Genomic DNA, 21,391 nt, shown 5'->3' with positions numbered 1-21,391 from the left:
ATAACCCTTGGTGGCCATCCTGAGGTAAAACCCCAGGGATCTGCAGCCAGTTATCACAGGGGCAGGTAGATGTGGTGCTGTGGGACAGGTAGATGTGATGCTGTGGGACTGTAATGCCACACAGAGATATCACTTTAGAAGCTGTAAACACACTTTTAACCCAATATGATGATTTTATTGAACATTTGCGGCGTAACACGCCAAGAGTCTGGACCCACGCAGAGCAAAGCGCCTAATAATGCCTCACTCTCAGAGCCCCTCCTCCCCACACACTGAGGCGAAGCCCCGCCCACACGGGCATCAAATCCGCCCCGCCGGCGTCGCGCGCATGCGCACGCACCCAATCGCTAACCAACGCATGCGCAGCTCAGGCCGGGAGGGGGGGCTCCGGGCTTCCGCCTCCCGCCGGCGCCGCCCCGGCCGCTTCCGGGAGTCGTCGGCTCCGCCGAGCGCCCGGCCCCGGCCCCGGGCACGGCGGCGGCCCCGGCCCTGCCCGGCCCGGCCCTGCAGCAGCGGCGGGGCTCCGCCCCAGGAGGCCGCTGGAGGAGGAGCCGGGAAGGTCAGTGAGGAGCCGGGAAGGTCAGTGCTGGAAAGGAGAAGGGTCGAGCCCTGTGGGGAGGAGGGGGTCGAGCCCCGCAGCGCTGCGAGGGGGGAACCGGGCCCTGAGGGGGGGCCTGGGAGGCACCGGGGGGGCCGTGCGGGGCTCGCACCGCTGGGTCGTGGGCACGGGGATGTGGCTGAGAGCCTCGCTGGGGGTGTGATGGGGTTGGGGGCACGGTGGCTGTGCACGATAACGGGGTTAGAGGTGGTCTTTGGGAGCGGACGCTCTCCTGCTTCGAAAATGTGCTGATAAAGCAGAGCTCTGATGATTATTTAGTAAATGAAATGAGAACTTGAGGGTTTTAGGGAAGATTTTAATGACTGAAAGCTCGTGGTGTCCAAAAAAAAAAAAGATAACGCTTCTTATCTGTCTTTAAACTTCTCTTGCTTTTGCCCTAACTTAATACATTTTGTACCGTACTTTTCTGATAAATTCCCTGTTTATGCCTTTTCTGAAAGCATGGGGAAGCAAATTGGTAGCATACTGCAGCAGTAGGAAAGCTGAAGACGAAGAATGGAAAGGAAATGTGAGAGTTTATTTTTAATTGCTGTGAGGAACCGTTGAAAACAAAGGCTTTAGCACTCTCTTAATCGATGTTGAAAATCACCAGCGCAAATATTTTAGCTTTGATCTGTGACGTTACTTTCTGTAACCTTGAAGGAGAAATTGTATGTGGATATGGATACGATAAGTGGCAGTGCCTGGTACTGCCACCCGGATACTGCAGTGCACTCACTGAATGAGATACTCAGGCTCATCCTCAAGTGAATGTGAGGATGTGGAATAAATTTATCAGTGTAAAAACCACAGTAAGAAAAAACAAAACAAAACAAAACAAACAACTCTACAGAACATGAGGTAGTTGCCATTGGCAAAGGAGTAAAACTTCCAGTTGCCACATAGAGATGTGATATTTGTTTAAGCTTTCTGGAGTCTAATCTGAACTTGAGCCTGTGGTCCTGTTCCAGAAGAGGTAAGATGTAAAGCCGAGCCGTAGCTCACACATATCGTGCTTGTGTCCTTTCTCAAGTAAAGGTTGTTCACTAATCCAGAAGTGAGCTCATCGTGTATCGGATCATGTGCATCTTTCGTGGGCTCTGAAGTCATGAAATAGGTTCCCCCTGATTTCCATATTTATGGAGGGAAAAAAAAAGATACCTAGCATCTTAGAAGCTTTTTGGTATTTTGCTGAATATGGGAAAGTGAATCGGTACTGCAGATTTATCAGGTTTGTTGCTGACAAGCAAAACGCTTTAATACATTTTATAGATGTGTGTTCTGAAGGCCTGCAGAGTTTTTTCTTTCATTTTGTATTTTTCATTTTTGTTTTACCCAGGGTGCCAGTTCCTGTTTTTTTGTGGATGCTTATAAAGATGCTAGCAGCATAAAGACATGAGCAATTAGATGAGCAGCTTGCCTGTAAGACATCCATACTTAATGCTGGGTTACTGTATTCCTTTTCTCTGAGGTCATGTAGTACATCCCCTTTTCAGAGCTGAAAAGAAACTGTTCCAGTGTTTTCTGTGGCTTTCGACTTGCTGTCGAGACTGGCATAAGGAGAACCATTACAATAGTTTTAAACTTGCCTGTTAAATATGTAATTTACTGAAGATCATCTCTTGAATTCATCCATGGATGTGTGCACGTAGACAGCATCATGTTGGTGATGTGTTTCCACTGCAAATTGTCAGTGTGCCTGCAGCAGAGCAGGTGGAGTTCAGTAAAAGGAAGGGCTAAAAGGTATAAACGAGGAATTCCCTAGATAAATACAGTACAAAATATGTTAGAGCAAAAGCAAGAAGGTTTTTAGAGAAGTGATGAGCCATGTCACCGAGGCCACGGGACAGTATCGGGGTTGTAGTTGATGGATTTATTTGGATTGTAGTTGCTGGACTGGTCCTGCTGAGTGCCAGCTGCTCAAAGCAGTTCTTGCACATTTCATGGTTGCTGAGAAAGCTTAACCTTGAAGTCGTAGTACCGAGCAGACAGAGTTCCCTGCTGCAGAGCTTCCTGCTGCAGAGCTAGGCTGTTGCTGGGGCTGACCTAAAGGCTTTTCAGTACAGTTAATGGTCAATGTAGTTATTGGAGTAGTTTTATTTGTTTGCCGGGAAGTTGTTTGCCAGATAAGTCACTGAGCAGGACTTGAAATGAGCCACAGTTTACTTATTAAGTGGCTTTGCAGTTGGGGTTGTATGTATCTGTAATGAAAAGTAAGTTACCCAAATCAGGCGTGATTATGTCTAGATGCTGGCTGATGGATATTTATTTATCTGTCAGCAGTGAGCGGTCCAAATTGCTGATGGTTTCAGATACAGTAATAGGTTTGCCCACATGGTTTACTTTTAAATTTTGCAGTTTTTATCAAAGTTAATGTTTAAGCTATTTTATTTTAATGAGACTACATTTCTGTAATCGTGATTTGCTACCAGTGCTGTGTTTGCTGTGTAGGATTTAAATCAGTCATATGTGAACGCTGCACGGTTATTGCCCTAGTGTGTGGTATCAGACAGCATCCCTACGACTTCTCACTTATCTGTACTTAGTCAGCAAAGTTGAAATAAAAGCATTCTCGTTGCTTTATTGAAACTGAAGTATGAGGAATTGTAAGAACTGCCTTGTGTAACTAGAAAGAAAAAGTGACCCAACAAGATTTGGGTTTTAATGACTAGATTTTAAACCTGTACGTCAATTATTATCTATATATCTGTTTAAAAAAAGTGTGTTTTTTCTGGAACTGCAAGCACGTTAGGCCCAGTCACTTTACAAGACCATCTTTCCAGTGATCTCGAGTTTGTAATGTAACATCAAATTTATTTATTTTTATATATTGCCACGTGCTTTCTAAGCAGTCCGCTTGTCACTTCTTACTGTTATTGCAATGATCTCTCTGCTGTTGGTCCTGTGTTTCATTAACAATGAGAGCAGGTCAGATAAGACATACTTAACCTGAGAATTTCAAATAACACTTAAGAGGGGAGCTGTATCAGATTAGATTTAATATAATCACCTGTGCAAATAGATGACATTTTGCATGAAACGTTGAATAATTCAGTGTTATCTTCCAGTGCCAGCTAACGACTTGTAAAAGGTCAAATTAAAAACTGCTGCTTGGAGTATTAGGGTTTAAAGTATCACGCTATGCCTGGAGATTTGGACTTCAAATGTGTAACAAAGATGCAATGTAAATTTTGGTTAGGACAGGCAGCAAATAAATTAGCAGTCTACGGGAAAGCTGTGAGCACCTCAGTGGGGGTACAAAGCTCTTTGTGAAGTGTATGTGCTTTTCAGACATTGATCCCCTTCCCCTTGAAGGGGGATGGAGGTGGGGGGTAATGGTGGAGGCAGCTAGAGAGGAGAACAACGTGCAGGAGCAGGGAAAGTGGATGTGGAGGGAGGGATCAAATGAGAATAAACCTGTTCTTGCACAAGCTGGACCTTGATGGCATTTCCATGTAAACCAGTCGTGGGGATGCTACAAGGATCCCTGACACTTTGCACAGATCTGGACAGATGATTAGGGAACTGACCAAACAAATCACGTCCCTGTCTTGTCAATGAGTTCACTGCTCGTAATTTCAAATGATTACTCTGACTTCAATATTTCACCTGCAGAGGCTTAGCGTGTCATCTTCTATTGCTTGTCATCCTCAGCTCGGAGAGCGGGTGGGTGATGCTGCAAATGAATGTGATATACACTCAGCGTGTCTTCTTTTTGTGAGTTTCTGCTCTGCTTCCACAAAATGCCACGTCAATGACAGTTTAATGACTGTGGGTTTCACAACATTGTGAAAACTTGTTTAACAAAAATATAAAAGGTTATTTATAAAGCAAAACAGAAAGCAGTCAGGAGCTTCGCTTAGTTATACGTGCATAAAAAGCACTTCCTTACCTTTTAGGCTTCTATAGATTTTACAAGTTTGTTTAAACAAGACATGAGTCTTCTAATTTCCAGGGGATTTCTGTCTTGGTGTAACTTCCATTGAAGTGGAAAAAAATGAACACGTACACTGAAAAATTCCATCAGTAGTGTTGCATTTGAAATAGCCAACTATTTTCAGAAGCTTTCCGTTTAAAGTGGCTTCATATTTGCTTTAGCTGTTAAATGCCAGAATCCTTACATTACTCTCAAAATGCCTTAATTTAAATGAACTTTCCATGTAAGAGTGAAGCTTCACAGAGCTTATTTTAATTACTTTAAAGTAAAACAACTGAGGAAACAAACCTAGGTACGTCCTCATCCATGGTTAGGCACAAATTTGAAATTCCTTCTACAAGCTGGTCATCTCACCCTTTTATTATATAAAACAAAGGAAGAAAGTCTTCCTTGATTGCATATGGGAGATTTAATTGCAAGACAGATGTTTGTTTGCAGGGATCCCAACTTAGTTTTTGGGAACAGCAACACTTGGTGAGCATTCATGTGCTTGCTAACTCTGCCAGTCAGAAACTCCGATCCCCGCTCTTCTCTTCCCCAACTATACAGCTAGCTTGGGGTTTTATTCTGCAGTCCTGCTTCAAATGCCACTGGTGATTTCCAAACTTTAACCGCTGAGTTTTTCAAGCTTTGAAGTACCTGGCTCTCTAAATAAAATGCTTCTCTTCTTCTTTCATGATGAAGAAAGTAAACCTTTAGACTGCTTAAAAAATGCTGCCACTTCACACGGGCTGTGTGTTGGGCTTGAGTATTGCATCCTTGTAAAAAGGAAGGAATGTGATTCAAGTTTGTGAAACGTTCGTATTGTGAAATCAGCATGGTTAGAACAGCTCCTGCCAGCATTTCAGTCCGTATACTGCCCTGTGTAGCATAGGTCTCATGGTAATTATTTGCCTCTTTGGTGGAATTCCAGCAAGGAGAACTTTCTAAGTGCATATTTCCATTGGCATAATTGTGGGCCATTTTCTTTTATATACAGGTTCTGGAAGGAGTAGCTTCTTTATTTTAAAATGGTCATAGCTAGGTCTAATAATTGTTTAAAACAAACTTTCATAGTTTATGTTGAAATTACAAAAATAGTGCTATTCATGCTTGTTACAAGAAAAAAAAAGCTTGCTGTAAGCAATGAAGTCACTCAAAGTTTGGGATTTTTCGGTATCCTTTAACTCTTAACCATAGGGGAACAGCAAACAGGAAAAACTTCTTGGGTACATTAATTTGTAATGTTAAAATCTGGATACCCAACTCATCTTAAACAAAGTATGAATGGGATAGATCTTGTTCAGTGTTACTTGAAACACTCTTTAGACTTTTTCAGAACGTTGTTTATGATAGCTTAAGCAGTGTAAAAGTTTCTTCCTGTGGTCAGAAGCTTGTTTGCTGTAATTATATGCAGCATATTTCAAAGTGCTCCTATCACCATGCGTTATTTGTGCTTGATATTTTCCTGATGAAGCAAGAGTCCTTTACTAATGAGTTTTTTGATGATGTCTTTTCAGATTACATCAAATACGACTATGTGAATAGCCTAGTATAGCCCGAAGGAAGGACATGATGTCAGAATAACATACAAAACATTTGTGAGGTATGCAGTTTTTTTTTCCTGTTGTGTTAAAAACTTCGTTTGCCTTTTATGCAGTTAAAATGAACACAGTAATTTAGTGTCATTCCATTTGCATGCTGCAGTAGTTGTTTGCAGAATTAATCAAAAATTCACATGTCATGACATACAGAACTATTGATTTATGTCTTTTCAGAATCTCGATGTCCCTATTTATGGTAACTTGTTGGTTTGAGCAACTGAAAACTTGCCTTGATTGAAAAATAATTGTATATTTCTTCTGCTGAGATACCTCACCCTAGGTGGATGGAATTCCAAATTTGTGTTGTGTATGAGGCTTCAGATTAGGAACTTTTTTTTTTTTTTTTTTTTTGGTTCATTGATTCCTCTAAAACGCTTCAAAGCATCTATACAGCAAGAGGTCTTGGAGGAATAACAATTTTAAATGTTGTGTTTGAATCTCTACGCTGCAATCTGCATATATTTGCTGTCATTTCTAGTCTTTAAGATTTTTCCAGCCTAATTCTAGCCATTAAACCTGAAGGATCAGAAAGATTTGCTAGGCAGAATATGTTTATCTGACTTGATTCCCATAGATGAGACAGAGTTTTTTTTAAAGGGTCTAAAACCACATAGCTTCATCTGCAATCTGTGTCAAATGTGAGTCCTGGGGATGGTCACTTTGACCAGTTTAGACTAACAAAGTGATCCTGTATTCAAGGTCTTGGGATATAACTTGAAGTCTCAATATAAGCTACTGTTATTATGGGGAAAGACCTGAGACTTTTGTGTGGCTGTCATCAATCAATATAACGCTTTCAAGTTTCCCTCTGATATGGCCTTTAATAGCATGAATCAATATAATTTTTAGAGCACAGCATACTTCTAAGATAGCAGTCTAATCTTGATGCATAACGTTTAAGCTTTGTCTCCAGTTTGTTGGTAGCACTTCAGTTCTACTATTCTGTGTCTTTGCTTGTTAGAGACGTCTGGAAAATAATTCTGTTTTCCTGAAGGCTTTTAAGGTTTCAAGTCATATTTTTGTTCCACACTGGAACAACAACAAAGCCCTAAAAGCGTTTTCATGAAATTAAATTAATTAATATGTTATTTGAAAATCTGATTCATATAATCTGCTGCCACGCTAATTTAGCCACTGCCATTTGTTTCCCTTAAGTCTGGTTTGATGTAAAATCCTTTTGTCAGTTATCCGATGTATTTTTGTAACTGTCTTGTTGTCTTTTTTTTTTTTTTCTTCTTTAAACACAATAGCACTTCTGTCAACAAACTTACTTGCTTTCTAACTTGCTCTGTTTTCCATTAACAGTGTACTGGAACAGCTTTGTTTCCATTCTGTTTTTTCCTTCTGCTTTTCCCTGGGTTGCAGAAGCAGTACAAAATCTCAACAGGCTGGTGCCATAGTTTGCTGTTTTCTGAGAGACATAAACTGTAATTTTGGGAAGAGTTTGCCATTTGGAGTAGTCCGAGATAAAAGAAAGAGGTTGTATTTTTACTATAAGGAGAATGGTTTACAGGCATAGCAAAGTGAAAATAAAATGATTCGGGCATTGAAGTAGCATAAGAAAAAATATAGTTATGGGATTATAACACTCAGCGAATAGCTTACAGAAACTTTGTTGAAACTTTGTAAATGAGTCTCTTCTGATAACATTTTTTTTTCTTCTGATGACGGAAATATTTTATTCTTATGTTGTCACAGAATTGTTCAGTTTTTGATCAAAAAAAAAAAAATCCCATTAATTATTTTGAAGCTGTCTTACAAAAATAGGAGAGGAGAGCGCCCCTAGTCCTGGTTTCCTCACACGTAATAATGGTATATTTGCTTCCCACAGGGCAAGTCTGGAAAACCATGCAGTCATCAGGGCACAGATTCCGTGATGTTGAGCACCACCCGCTTCTTGCCGAAAATGACAGCTACGATTCCTCTTCCTCAGAGGCCGACATGGCAGAGAGGGTTTGGTTCATCCGAGATGGCTGTGGTATGGTCTGTGCTATAATGACATGGCTTCTGGTTGTCTATGCAGACTTCGTAGTGACTTTTGTCATGCTGCTGCCTTCCAAAGACTTTTGGTACTCTGTGATCAACGGTGTTCTCTTTAACTGCTTGGCAGTGCTAGCTTTGTCATCGCATCTGAGAACTATGCTAACAGATCCAGTAAGTATGCGATCACTCCTTGGTGTTGGAGTACTCTTTCATATAGCTCATCGGCTGCAGACAGATTTGGAAATGTGCTATCTGTGCATTCCTGCCAGGGAAAGTAGTGTTAGATGCAAACTCCTCGAGTTGGAGGGACCATATCTGTGCTTTGCATATTGTTCTGTCAATGAAACTACAAATAAGCTTTGACTTGAGGAGCAGTCAGCGTAAAATGAATTATAAGGGAGAGGTAGGCTCACAAGAAATATATTTCATTTGTTAAATATTAACCCAGTTTTCTGAAGACACTGATAAAGGCGCTGATAAAGCTTTAGGCTTTTTTTTTTTTTTATCCTCACTTCTCCTTTTTTCCCCCAGATTTATTTTCAAAACTTCATAAAAAGCTGTAGTTACATCCTGTTGATCATTTGAAATGTCTTCCTTTTATGACAAGTGGAGGAACTTTTAGACATAAACATGCTGAAAATTCTCTGTCACATACCCACATAAAGTCACAAGTACTGTACTACGTCACTTGTGTTATCTCATTTAGATATGTGGAGTCATTGGGAAGCAAGATTTAAGTTTAACAAGCATGCGGTTGTAAGAATAGATCTGAGCGGTCTTAGAAGCATTCATTTCTTAGGACTTCTAAATTCAGGAATTCAAGAAGTTAAATTGTTTATGTTGTACAAAAATCTATCACTCTTTTAGGAAAGAAATCTGTGGAGAGAGGATTGAGGGAAAGAAAAAATTTTCTCCGTGATTTTGAGACAGTAAGAGTATATAAAAATTAGGGAGTGGTCCAAATAAACAGCAGGGTGTTACAGCTAATGATTTACTAGAGAGTTGATTTATTTCTGAGTCCACACCCAGTGATGAAAATGTTATGACTTCTGCGGACTGTGACAGCTAAGAAACTTAATAGTTTAAGGTTAGGTTACTTAAAAATATGTACTGTTATACTGTATGTCTTTCTAGACTCACGTTGTTCTTTATGGATAAAACATGATTGAAACTGAGATGATTCACCACCTTTTTTTTTTTCTTCACTCCTCTCCTTCTGTCTCCCAGAATGGAAGACATGACTACGTGATAGATACTAAGATTGAAGGAAAGAGGAATAAACCACCTGTAAAAACATGTGAATTATAACATACTCTCATAAATATATATTTGTAATTGAAAAGAATTAACAACAGTCAGAGCAGAAAAGATATTATGGAAATAGAGTGTATTTTATCATCAAAATGCTAAAGGTGTGACCTGAGGATGCAGTCCTTATTGACAAGTGAATAGGTGAATTTGAGAGATGTTTTATAAGGCTGAATTTATCCAGAAGAAGATAAGTTTATGCATTTAGAAATTTTCTCTGTCTTTGAGATAGGAAACTACTTTACTGTAGACATGGTGAACTAACTTAAATGTGAACGTTCATACTGAAAAACAAAACACAAAAGCAACACACCATGGTGTTTGGAAGCTCTCTCTTTTGTACCCCTTCAAAGACAGCTGGCTCAAGTTTGAAGCACCATTTAGCCAAAGAGTGCTGTTGTGGTGCAGAGTCCATCTGGGGCAGGTCTTGCACTGCCTCTCAAGCAGGATAAATGCGAGGTTGTTACTCCAGGCCATGGGCTACAAAAACAAGTGAAGAATCTGCCCAAGTCTAAAGTTATTTTACAGTTGAATGTGAAGTGCCTGCTGTTTTGTTAATCCTGTCCCAAAAACTTAAGGTTTGTACATAAGTGATGATGTTGCCAGTGGGCTTTTTTTTCTACCAAGAGACAATTATTTGCAGTTGATTTAAGCCAACCTGGAAGAAGTTATCCCTGTGTGAAGTAAGCGATGGCCTGGAGGAGTTGGTGCAGAGAAGCCGTAGCACTTTCATTTCACATTGTGCTTTATTTCAAAATCACTTCCTGTCACAGATAAGCGTTTAACTCCATAAATAAGCAAAGTGACAACGGTACTTTGCATTAGTAGGGAGAAAATAATGCAAAATTATATTCTGATATCTTGGGGCTATAGACTAATTTTGTTACTGGAAGAAGCAATTCCTGCCTCTCCCTGGCTGCTCATCATCATTCTCTGTGTCAGAGCAGCTGCTAATGCAGCTCTGTCATTAAAATTTGTAGAATTAGTAACCTAAAAAACAAATTCTTTTCCTGTTGGGTTATTTTTCTTCTGGATCAGTTCCTTCAGCGTGTTTGCCACGCATATACACAAACTTTCACAGTAGCAAAAGGCAGAAGGAAATGCTAGGGGCAGGCTGAAGAAGCTGATGGTGGTACAAGACAGTGTGCAGGTCAAAAGTTTGAGTGTAAAGGGGGAAAATAACGGTGATTTGTGATTCTAGAAAACTTGTGTACATGGGACAGGAGGAAAAATCATGGAATTGGAGAGTTTAAGTGAAATCTTTTAAGTAGTTCTGGCTGAGCTAACCTGTGGATGGCTTGGCCTAATAACGGAAAGTCACAATTAACATGAGAAATCATAGTGCTGAGTAGTGCTCGCTTGGAGTAACTTATAAGCAAATAGTGTACCTGTCATGCCTCTGTCTGCATGTAAAGATGTCTTCATCTTCATTCCATTTAAGTGACTACAGATTCCATCAGAATTATGCTAATACTTGGCCACAGGTGAGACTCACTGAAATGAAACTGAACTTGGGGTCAAGCAAGAGGTAGCTTAATCATTTGGAAGTGATTCTGGCTTATGGCAGACTAACTTAAAGTAAATTAACTTATTTCAGCAGTTATCTGGAGATTACTGGTCTGAAGTCTGTAAAATGTATTTTTAAACGCTCTCATACCATTTAAGCAGCTCTTTCTCTTTTAATTGAAATGATTTCAGGGGGCTGTACCCAAAGGAAATGCCACTAAAGAATACATGGATAATTTGCAACTAAAACCAGGGGAAGTGATCTACAAATGTCCAAAGTGCTGTAGTATCAAACCTGAACGTGCGCACCATTGCAGGTATGCCATAATTGTTTTTTAAGCAATTACTCATATTGAATCTAGGAATAATGTTCCTGTTTTGCATGATATTTTTTTCCCACAAATTTATTTCAATATCCAGTATTGATCTGTGCATATTTCTTGTACATCATTCTAATTATCATGGCACACTTGTGATAATATAGGGCAAAGGAAAGAATGTCAAGGAATTTTCAGATAGAAGCTGATTAAAGAAGACTCCTGCAATCCTAAATTAAAAAAGATACAGATGTGTTTTTAACTATCACTTTAGTTTGTATTCTTCTTGTCTTTTTACTGCTTCATTTGAAACTATCTGCAAATTGCTTGGTTATTTTCCAAAAGTTGCATGAAAAATCAGTTAAATGTGCATCTGCTTGTTGAAGATTTCATTTTCATTAGGACAGAAGTGATGATAATTTGAACTTAGTGTGCTATGCAAGAGATAGTAAATACATCCATTGTTAATTAATTCTCAATCTTTTGAGTTTTCAGGCGCTGTGGATATGCATTTGTAATATTTATTGTGTGAGAGTTGAAAATAGATATGCCTGCATAATTAAGGCTTACATAAATATGTAAATATTCTAGTGGCCCTTCCTAGTTGTGAAGGGTGATGTGTATTGAATTGTGTCGTGTATTCAATTTAAGTTTCTGAGTTAGTAGCCGTCAAAAGAACAGAAGTCTTGTCAGGGCTCTCAAATATTCTGGAAATGTGTGGTTTCTAAATTAAAAGTCTCAGTGTATGTCACTTATCTGTGTGAAAGTTACGGCTGAGCATCCATTTCCACTATAAATATTCTGCCTTGGCACTGAAATCTTGTCCTTATCTCAGATGTGAGTGGGTTTGTGTGTCTGGAGTGTGAAGGGAGAAGTTTCATATATAGCCAAGTAGAAAATGCTCTTCAGTTAATTTATCTGTGTTTCAGGTTAGCTGCGGCATGGATGCAGATACCAGGCCTGGCTTCGTGTGCAGTGAGCTGCTTTGATTAGCTCCAGCAGAGCATTGTGTGAGCACAGCTGTACTGCTCGCTGGGCAGGCTCGGGGGCAGGAGCAGGGCAGCTGCTTTCTTGTGGCAGAAAATAAGCCATCACCCTCTGGGGATGAAGAATAGCTTTGTGCAATCTGCTCAGATGTCTGAGCGTTGTGTTCACGGGATGCAGTAAAGAGATAGAGGCTCTGCTGCGTGTAGGTTGGATCTTGTTGATTTGCTCAGTGTAGATGTAGGCCGGCTTCCACAGGGACTTTGCAGGTATCTTTGTGAAGTGTTTCCCACATCTTTGTTCCCTATAGAATTGGCTAATTTGCAAATAACCCTAAATGAAGACATTTTGTGTTGAATGCTGCATAGGAATAAAGAAGCTGGAGGACTGGAGAGCCTAGAGCCTGTACAGCTGCAAGGCTCTGCTTGTGTGGTGGATGTGCAGCTAACAGCTACAGAGGCTTCAGGAGAGTGCTGCAGAATCCCTGGGCTACATCTGGGCTGTCATTCTCAGGTGCTATTTTGTTGGGTGTTGCAGTAGCCTGTGATCCCAGAGAAGGCAACGTTGATTTAAAAATTAGTATTTCTTCATGGAAAAAGAATAAAACGCTAAGGAAGGACTTCTTATACATCATTGATAGCAAGAATTCAAGCAACATTTCCTTGGGAAGGCTTGTGCCTGGAAGTGCACATGTGATCCTTTGTAAGCCTGTCGCGTTTTCCTCAGGAGCTGGATATCTGGGTTAACTCTACATATTTGTTACCCGTACCATGCTGCTAGTAATGTCAGTTAACTCCTCTAAAGTAAAACAAAGGATTTTTCATGTAGTTTCTTGAAGGTTGGATACGTGATGCAAAGACAGACAAACTAGCTGGAAATCACTTACCAGAATCTGCTTCTTTGCTGTATATTTAGCACTGCAGAAGTGTCCCAGATAGCAAAAAAGGTTTGCTTGATTACACTGCCAGCTTTTTATTGGCTTACAAACCCATTCCAAGGATATTAAAAAGACGGTCTAGTCCCAAATAGTCAAAGTGGCAATTTGCTGTTAGAAGAGAGTTGAAAATGGAAATTGAAGTTGGTTCCTGTTGGGAAATAGTTACACTTAAAGCCACAGTGCAGGTTTTGAGTAGTAAATTATTAACAGAAGAGGCTCTTATGCTGTTGTTATCAAAACTGTTGTGCAATGCTGCAGAAGTTCTTTTGAGGAAGAAAAATAGTTTCATGATGCACATTAGTGATGGGAAAACAGGAAAGAAACCTTTCTTTACAGCTAAGTAGCCTCCATAAAATACTTGAAACTAAGATTGCACTGAGTAGTTAATATTTTAAGCATAAGGAGGAGGCTTAGCCAATGTGAATGTTTTATCAGTTTCACCGAAGGAGCACAGCTGTCATTATCTCCAGCCTGTGTGTGTGTATGGGGAGCTGTTCAGAATCAGGTCACTGAGATGTTTGCATGAGTTTTTCTGTGAATTTCTGTCACCCAGACCAGGTCCTCTGCAGCCACTTGCTGTGTCTTTCTGAAAGGTATCTTCTGCATTCAAGTATAGTTGCACTTGCAGTTGCCTGAATGCGTTCAGCAGCAGCACCGAGCTGGTGGAGACCTTCCTTTTTCCACAGCTGCGTTTTCTCACTGCCATACTGCTCCTTCCTCCTGAATAGGCGTGAGTGTTCATGCAGCTGCTCAGTGAAATGACCCAGCTTGCAGCTAAGGGAGCGAATTCCCCAAACTCTCTGCTGCACGAACATCTGTGCTGGGAGAAGGGAAGGAGCAGGATACTGGGGTAGGAAACAAGCTGCCCAACGTCTGCAGCATCACTGCCAGTTTGTTTGTTGGCTGGAAGCGTTGGCTGAATCGTGGTGTTAAATGAGAAATGAAGGCAGGGTTCCAGACATCTGATGTCTTGGAAGAGCTGAGTAGGCTTGTGAGAAATACTGAATGAGCAAAAGTGAGTCCGGCCCACTTCGCATCCTTCATATTTGGCTTGATTTGAATCCGGGTATGATTTTATTCAGTATTTTACCTTAATAGTCTCTGTAGGGTGACAGTTTATCTTCTGTGTTACATCAGAAGGCTTGCATGGCTCTGCTGGCGTTAGCTCACCTTCCCCAGCCTCGCGGGTGGTAACGAGAGGCTGACTTACAGGCTCATACTGTGAAAGGAGAATCTTCTGGAGAGCCTTCTGAATGCCTCCTCTTGAATGATACCTGCTTCTTCCACACTAGAGAATGGTTGCGGTGTTTGCTTGTGGCATTGGTTTTCCATGTGTGACTGGCATCATTTGAAAAGCAAATTGCATCAGTGGAGTTACCGTCTTCAGTGCTGATAAACCAAGAGGCAGCAGGAACACAGGGACTGGGTCATGATAGCCCAGAGTGAAGGGAGCTTTGGAAGAGCAGTGTGAGATTTGGGTTTCCCTGCTATTACCTGCACAGGAGCACGTTCTCTTTCTTGCTGAATTACTTTGTAGTCATGCACATGCAATGACTTAAAAATGATTTTATGTGTGAGAACACTGATTTATTTTTTTCCACCTTTCCTCACTCTAGTGACGATCATCTAGCCTTGCTTTGTGGCTTGTTGGTGCAGCACTCATAGATATTATACATAAATAAACAATAAAAACAAAGGGTTTTGAATAACGGTGTCTGGATTTGTGAGGCTTATTTGGCTCTGTTTGCTGAAATGAAAATGCGTAACAGTTTTGGATGCCTTGCAGGGAAATATGAAATGCTTTGAGTCTGTGCCTATCTGAAGTACAAAGCTAGGCAAATGAAATATTAGCGTTATTTAAGCTATTGATGATACAAAGAAGAAGTTCAACACATTGCAGCTGTTCTGTTTTTCTTGCATAACTGTTCACATTTGGTCATAGACAGGCCTGAATATAAGAGAAATGAGCCCTCCAGTGCCTTATGGCCTAGCAGATGTAAAATGGAGTTATTGAAATATTTGACTTTTTCTGGAATTAGCCATGACTCAGAACTGAGCAGAAACTAAGCAATTAGTTACAGATCTAACAAAAGAACATTAGTGTTTAAGTATCCATTAATAAGTAGGCAAAGAATGTGTGCTGTGTATAGTTTCAATTCTTGTTTTATGTTGAAGAAGTGAAGGGTGACATGGTAAGCCGTTGTTTGTTTGTGATTTTGGTTGTATGTGTTTGGAGTTGTATGGCCAGTTGATACCTTGAGCAACAATTTTTGTGTAAAATCATTTTCCAGATTCAGAAACTACTCTTACAGCTTGTAACCCTATAGACTGGAAATAATGATTTCGTCTTAAAAATATATATATAATCTTGAATCTAGAATATACTGAGGGTTTGTTCATTCAGTGCCACAAGTGTCTAAAACAAAGTACTGGATTCACTCGGTTGTGTGTTTGTCTGCAATGATTCTCTAAAGTAAGAGCACATATACTATTTATCTCAAGTGAAGAGACAACCTATATGGTCAGTCTTAACCTATATGGTCAGTTTTAAAACAGGTAAAAGTGACCAAATATTTTATTTGCATTACTTTAAAGAAACTGGTAATGGAATCACTGTTTTCAGTTTGTCAGGAAAATATAATTCAGCTTGTTGTCTTTTGGCAACTGGATTTCTATTTCAAAATCTAAATCGTTTCTCAACAAATGTCTCTTTTCTTTTCCCTTAGTATTTGCAAACGATGTATTCGAAAGATGGATCACCACTGCCCATGGGTGAATAATTGTGTGGGGGAGAAAAATCAGAGATTTTTTGTTCTGTTTACGGTAAGTGAAAGTCAACAGCAGCATGATCTCGGTTTGAACCTGCCTTGTTTATAACTATTTTGACTATGCTTATTAGAGAGCAATGGCTTAAGGGCACAACTGCGTTATGTTGTTTGCTTTTCTCCTTCTACCCAAGATATCCTCCAGGTGGGAAGATATTTCTACCCATATTCATTTTAGTATGTTTTGTAAAGTACTGTTTTAAGTCGTCATGATTTTGCAGTTGTATAGTAAAAATCAGTGAATTTAGAGTGTGATTTAGGGAGCTGATTTTTATACACTTTGATCATTGCCTGTGTTTTTAGATTCAGACTTAATTAAAAATTACTTTTACATCATTGTAAAATGATTGGGTTAAAAAATTGAAGTGGGGAAGTATGTTCGTTGTGCAGTGGTGAAGGCTGGCTGAAAAGAATGTCCAGTTTGTTTCCTGGCAGCAGTAAAAAATTAATCTCTCTCTCTCTCATTTCCAGATGTATATAGCCCTAATTTCAGCTCATGCACTCATACTGTGTGGGTTTCAGTTTTTCTCCTGTGTCCGAGGGCAGTGGACTGGTAAGCAATTACTTAATTTTCACTATCTTAATCTAGCAGATACTAAGTAAAAGTCGTCATTTTCCACTTATTTCAGTCCCACATATGATGTATTATGGTACTTCAAGTGAGGTTCTAAAAACATTTTGATACCTTTTAAGTTTCTTAAAATTGTGACATGTTGCTTCAAGTGTCAAATAGCTAGCTTTTATTCCTGTTTGTTGAAGAGATGTCTTAGCATGAACGTAATCTATAGATCTATTTTTTTTATAAGTACATATGTTGTTTTCACAGAATGCAGTGACTTCTCCCCACCTGTAACTGTGATCCTGATGATCTTCTTGTGCCTTGAGGGTTTTCTGTTTCTCACTTTCACTGCAGTCATGTTTGGCACCCAAATCCACTCAATATGCAATGATGAAACGGTAAAGACCTCTACTTCTATAAACTATAAAAATTCTACTGGGAAAATGCAATTATATAGAGATTTATTTACATGAGGGAAAATTCTTATTTTGTAGGGAAAAAATAATTTGAAATATAGATTTTTATTTTCTACAGTTGTAAAATGGTGAGACGTCTTCGGTATTTGCTTTGTAACAGACATTCTCATATTGTTTGCTCTTCTGACAAATTCTGTACTTAGGTTTTCAGTTACACGTGTTGCACAACTTCAGTTTGGACTTCCACTTCTCAATAATCACAAACTCCTAAAATGTCATGAGAAATGACTGTTTTCTTCAGCTGTTTGCCTAAACTAGCTATCTTGTTTCAACTCTTCACCCTTTCCTACTTTGATATATTTTATTAGAATATAACCATAGTTAGGACATTTGGCTCCCTTGCCCTGAGATCTGCAGTGTTAAGCCTTGAGAGGATGTTTTGCGTGAGATAATTGACTGGAAACGTAAGAAATTTGAATATTGTGGCTGTTCAGAATTTTCTCATCTGGGGCTGTTTAAAAGTGTACTCTGTACAGAAGATCTTTGTGTGTTACAGAAGTGAAAAACAATTGGTAAATATCCAGCCTTCATTAGGGGAAAGATTAAAAAAATAATAATAATTAAAATAATGCATTTGGGAAAGTAAGCCTAGCTTCAGTAATTAGAGTACAAAGTTGTCTTGGAAGCCTTATTACATGGTTTCATTAAATGAGTAAACAACTTTTAGTGTACATGTCTTGTGTGCAGATGTTCTGGTTTCCATATCAGCTTTTCTGCTCATTTTGTCTTTCAGTTTGGGAGGCTGGGGGAACAGGTAGGGGTAGACCAAGCTGTCCTGTATACACTGTATGTTCTAAGTCGTCTGCCTCGTACCCTCAAGGTTAAATCAGCCCCATTCTTATTTCTTCCTTACTGAATAAATAACAGTAAGAAACTAGTCGGCTCATAGTCATAAATTAAAATGTGAAATTGTCATCAATTTTGATAATTCCTATTAGATGTCATTAAACTTTGGACTTCAGTGTTTCACTGCGTGTCTGTTTACATACAGGAGATTGAAAGACTGAAGAGTGAAAAGCCAACATGGGAGCGGAGACTACGCTGGGAAGGAATGAAATCTGTTTTTGGGGGTCAGCCTTCACTCCTGTGGATCAATCCTTTTGCAGGATTTCGAATCAGGCGAATTCTACTGAGAACAAAGAAAGGAGGACCTGAGTTTTCTGTTTGAGTCTAGTTATGCTGGAACTTGCAAGAATACTATATAATATTTATTTGGGGCCAGAAAAGGCTGTCTACATATAATCTGTGACCAGGTGAAACTGATATCAGACATTTGCTTGTAGCAAGCAGAGTTTTATACGTTTATTGTCACAGACATCTCATTAACTTTCAGAGACACAAACTGGATCTGTAATGGTCTTAACAGCAAGATAACAAAGGAAAAGCACGTGGTCACACTAAAGAAGCCAAATGTTGTCATGCTACTGTAATTTATTTTATGAGATTAATTATGCATTTTTGTTAAACCCTTCTTATTTGACAAATGTTTGGGTAATTACCGGTGTGTTTTTATAAAAAAATTATGTACTTAGGTGCAGTTGTCAATCAAGGAGGAGCATTATGGTGAAAGTTGATCTCAAATGAGACCTAGCCTTCTAAATCCAGTTTTCAGGGAATAGTGGTTTGTTCAGTTTTGATTTCTATTTCAGCTTGTCCTAATAAACAGAGCTGTACTTGTGTCCCACTTCAGACACACATTCCTCATATGCAAGTGATTCAAGGGACTTGTGCACACGACAGCATAACACGTCAGAGGCACTATTACACCCCTGCCAAATGTCTTCCCAGGCTCACAAAAGCATGTCCTGTGTTTGGCAGTTTTAATCTCATGTGGCGTTTAGGTAAGTTCTAAATCCTCAGTAAACAACACTTTTAACTAACAACTGCAGGCCAAGTTCTGCCTTCAGATATGCATCTCCAATTCTTAATGCATTGATTCTAGAGGAACTTAAGTGTACGTGTTTGAGGATTGTATCTTGTCCTCTGAGCAGGGCTAAGTGGGACCAGTGGCTATATCCCCCTATGTGGGATTAAAATGAAATTACTGGAGATTAGAGTTAATTGACTGAAAACACTTGTCTATAAGATCTTGTTCTGCCTTTTTTTTTTTTTTTTTCACTGCAGGGGCTTTTCATAGATGGAAAGCTATTGACTCAGTGATCCCATGAACAAAGAGATTGGAAGAACAAGGAAAGTTCCTCTAGTACTGACAGAACTTGCCTCTTTCTCAAGGATTTTAAACATAGAAGAATCTGCAATAAAATGAATTATTTTTAATTTCATCATTTTCCAACCAAAACTACTTTCAAGAAAAGATCTAGAACTGCTTTATGTGGGCCTGACAAACAACAGTAGTGCTAAGAAATGTTTAAATGTTTGTAAATCTGCAAGTAATTAAATGCAAACTGCAAGTAATGAAATTCAACTAACAGTGGATTCTTGAAAAATTATATTTAGACTATTTTTTTGTATTGTTAATTTGTTCTATAAATTACTGACAATATAAAGGATAAAACAGGAGCCTTGATGCATAGCTTGAAATCGTGCCTAGAAAGTAAATAGCTCCCTGTTCTGGGACTTGCCTTAAAATTGTCCTGTTCTTGCTTTTGCTTTGCGAGTTGCACTGATGATCTGTCCCACCTCAAGCAGTTCAATGTGCTGAAGAACCTTGCATTTAGTAAGTTTACTTACTACAGAAGTTATACCTTCTTTTTTTCACTTACCTGCTTCTCCATTTCTTTGTAACTGTTTGTGGCATCTTGGTCCCTGCTTCATCAGGTTTTACACCATTAGGTGGGTGAACTTACTAAGGGGTCCATTTATTATCTATGACCCTGCAAACAGAACCGTGCAATACTACATAGTAGGTTCACTTTGCCTGGGAGGGATGGTGTGTGTAAGGCTGGAGAATTTGGAGGTGGACACGTCCAATGGAATTGCAGCCGAATGAACAAAAGTATCTCTCATCTAAGTCAGGGGAATGTTGGAACTTCCACGAGAATCTTTGCATATTCAGTTGCACATCTTAAAGACTGGGAAAAAAAAATGTGTCTGGCTTTGTCATGAGGCTCTTAATGTGTATATTGTTTAATAAAATATCCTGATGAAAATCAGAAAATATCACTTCAAGTGAATGAACTCTGTGACTTAGCAAGTGTGTGCGTGTGTGAAATCAGGTTTACTTGGCTTTTCAAACACTTGTTACGTTGTAATTTTTTAATGTAAAAAAAAATAAAGTAATGAAGACTTAGTCGATTAACTTATGTTCTGTATATGTTGCGTTTTTGCACATATACATCCATATTCACGTATATTTACATGTCAGCACCTGCAGGTTATGGTCTCATGTTCTTTGGCTTGTAATCTACCAACTAACAGTAGATACTATTTACAAATTAAGGATGCTACTCTGCTTAGTAAGGATTTTAAGCTATGTTAACTACTTAGCTGCATCCTCTGGAGTAACTCCTTATCTTACTAGTACCTGCTTGTCTAAGGGAAGTGTGATAAACATGCAGTGAATGCTTTCTGTTTGAAGACACTTTACAGGACAAACGGCTTTCATACTTCAAGGTACTTATGTAAAACAGGTTTGGGCTCTAGTTTCTCTACCCAAATGCTGACTTTTTCCCCTAGTTCTATGGTTTGAGATACAAACAGAGCCCAATGTTACAGCTGGCAAGGAAGTGCATCACTTACAGAGCAATAGGTTAGACTTCATTACCTGAGATGCATGGTGCATGTTTTCTGACAAACAGTTGGCATCTTACCCCACTACTAAAATATTTTTAAATTATGGTTTTGAACTTTTCATTACGAAAAATTATTAGTCCAATAAAGCAGAAACTAATGAAGTACTGACTTCCAAGAACATTGATTTAATTTAGAGTGGGATTTGACAGGAAAGCCAGGAAGAGATTTTTGCTATGAATCAATTCTGGCCCTAAATGTAGGCCTGTTGTGAGTTAGTTATAAAATATCAAGTAAAATCAGGGCTTTGCAACCACATATTATTCTCTTTTTTTATTAAACAGGTGAAAATCCCTAGGATATTTGCGATGGAGAAATCAACAAAGGAACTTGAAAACTTTGTTTTGAATTAAAAAAAAAAAAAAATCAAGCTTTCTTTCTGAGAACTGTGGACCATATGGAATTTATTTCCACTAGATTTATTTTCTTACCATTGATGAGTATAAATGTACATTTAATTTCTAGAAAAGTAATCTACATGATGGAGGAACTGGAAGCAATGTTACACAAGTACAGATGCAGCAGGAATGCTTGCAGTAGGACTTGTTTTCCTGGTATAGCTGTTTCAAATCAAAGTTATCAGCATTTATATCAGATCAAATTCATCATAGACAGTAGAAAAATAAAA

The 21,391-nt window shown here is 39.1% G+C and overlaps 1 protein-coding gene across 2 annotated transcripts; it reads left to right on the top strand.

Moving 5' to 3' along the window:
* The first annotated feature begins 435 nt into the window (after positions 1–435).
* Positions 436–20,245, top strand: ZDHHC7 (zinc finger DHHC-type palmitoyltransferase 7). 2 transcript variants are annotated; one of them, XM_032195465.1, is made up of 8 exons: positions 436–559; positions 6,035–6,120; positions 7,950–8,272; positions 11,108–11,232; positions 15,880–15,976; positions 16,450–16,531; positions 16,805–16,935; positions 18,005–20,245. In XM_032195465.1, exons 3-8 carry the CDS (start codon positions 7,967–7,969, stop codon positions 18,179–18,181), a joined length of 918 nt encoding a protein of 305 aa, XP_032051356.1. In that variant the 5' UTR covers positions 436–559; positions 6,035–6,120; positions 7,950–7,966; the 3' UTR covers positions 18,182–20,245. The 2 variants fall into 2 exon arrangements, with proteins under 2 accessions (XP_032051356.1, XP_032051355.1); XM_032195464.1 differs by having other exon boundaries at positions 436–579.
* Positions 20,246–21,391: the final 1,146 nt, after the last annotated feature.

Source organism: Aythya fuligula, chromosome 12 (assembly GCF_009819795.1).
Source record: "Aythya fuligula isolate bAytFul2 chromosome 12, bAytFul2.pri, whole genome shotgun sequence".
Classification (NCBI taxonomy): Eukaryota; Metazoa; Chordata; class Aves; order Anseriformes; family Anatidae; genus Aythya; species Aythya fuligula.
Note: the sequence above shows the minus strand (reverse complement) of the source record. Positions and strands in the feature narration are given on the sequence as shown.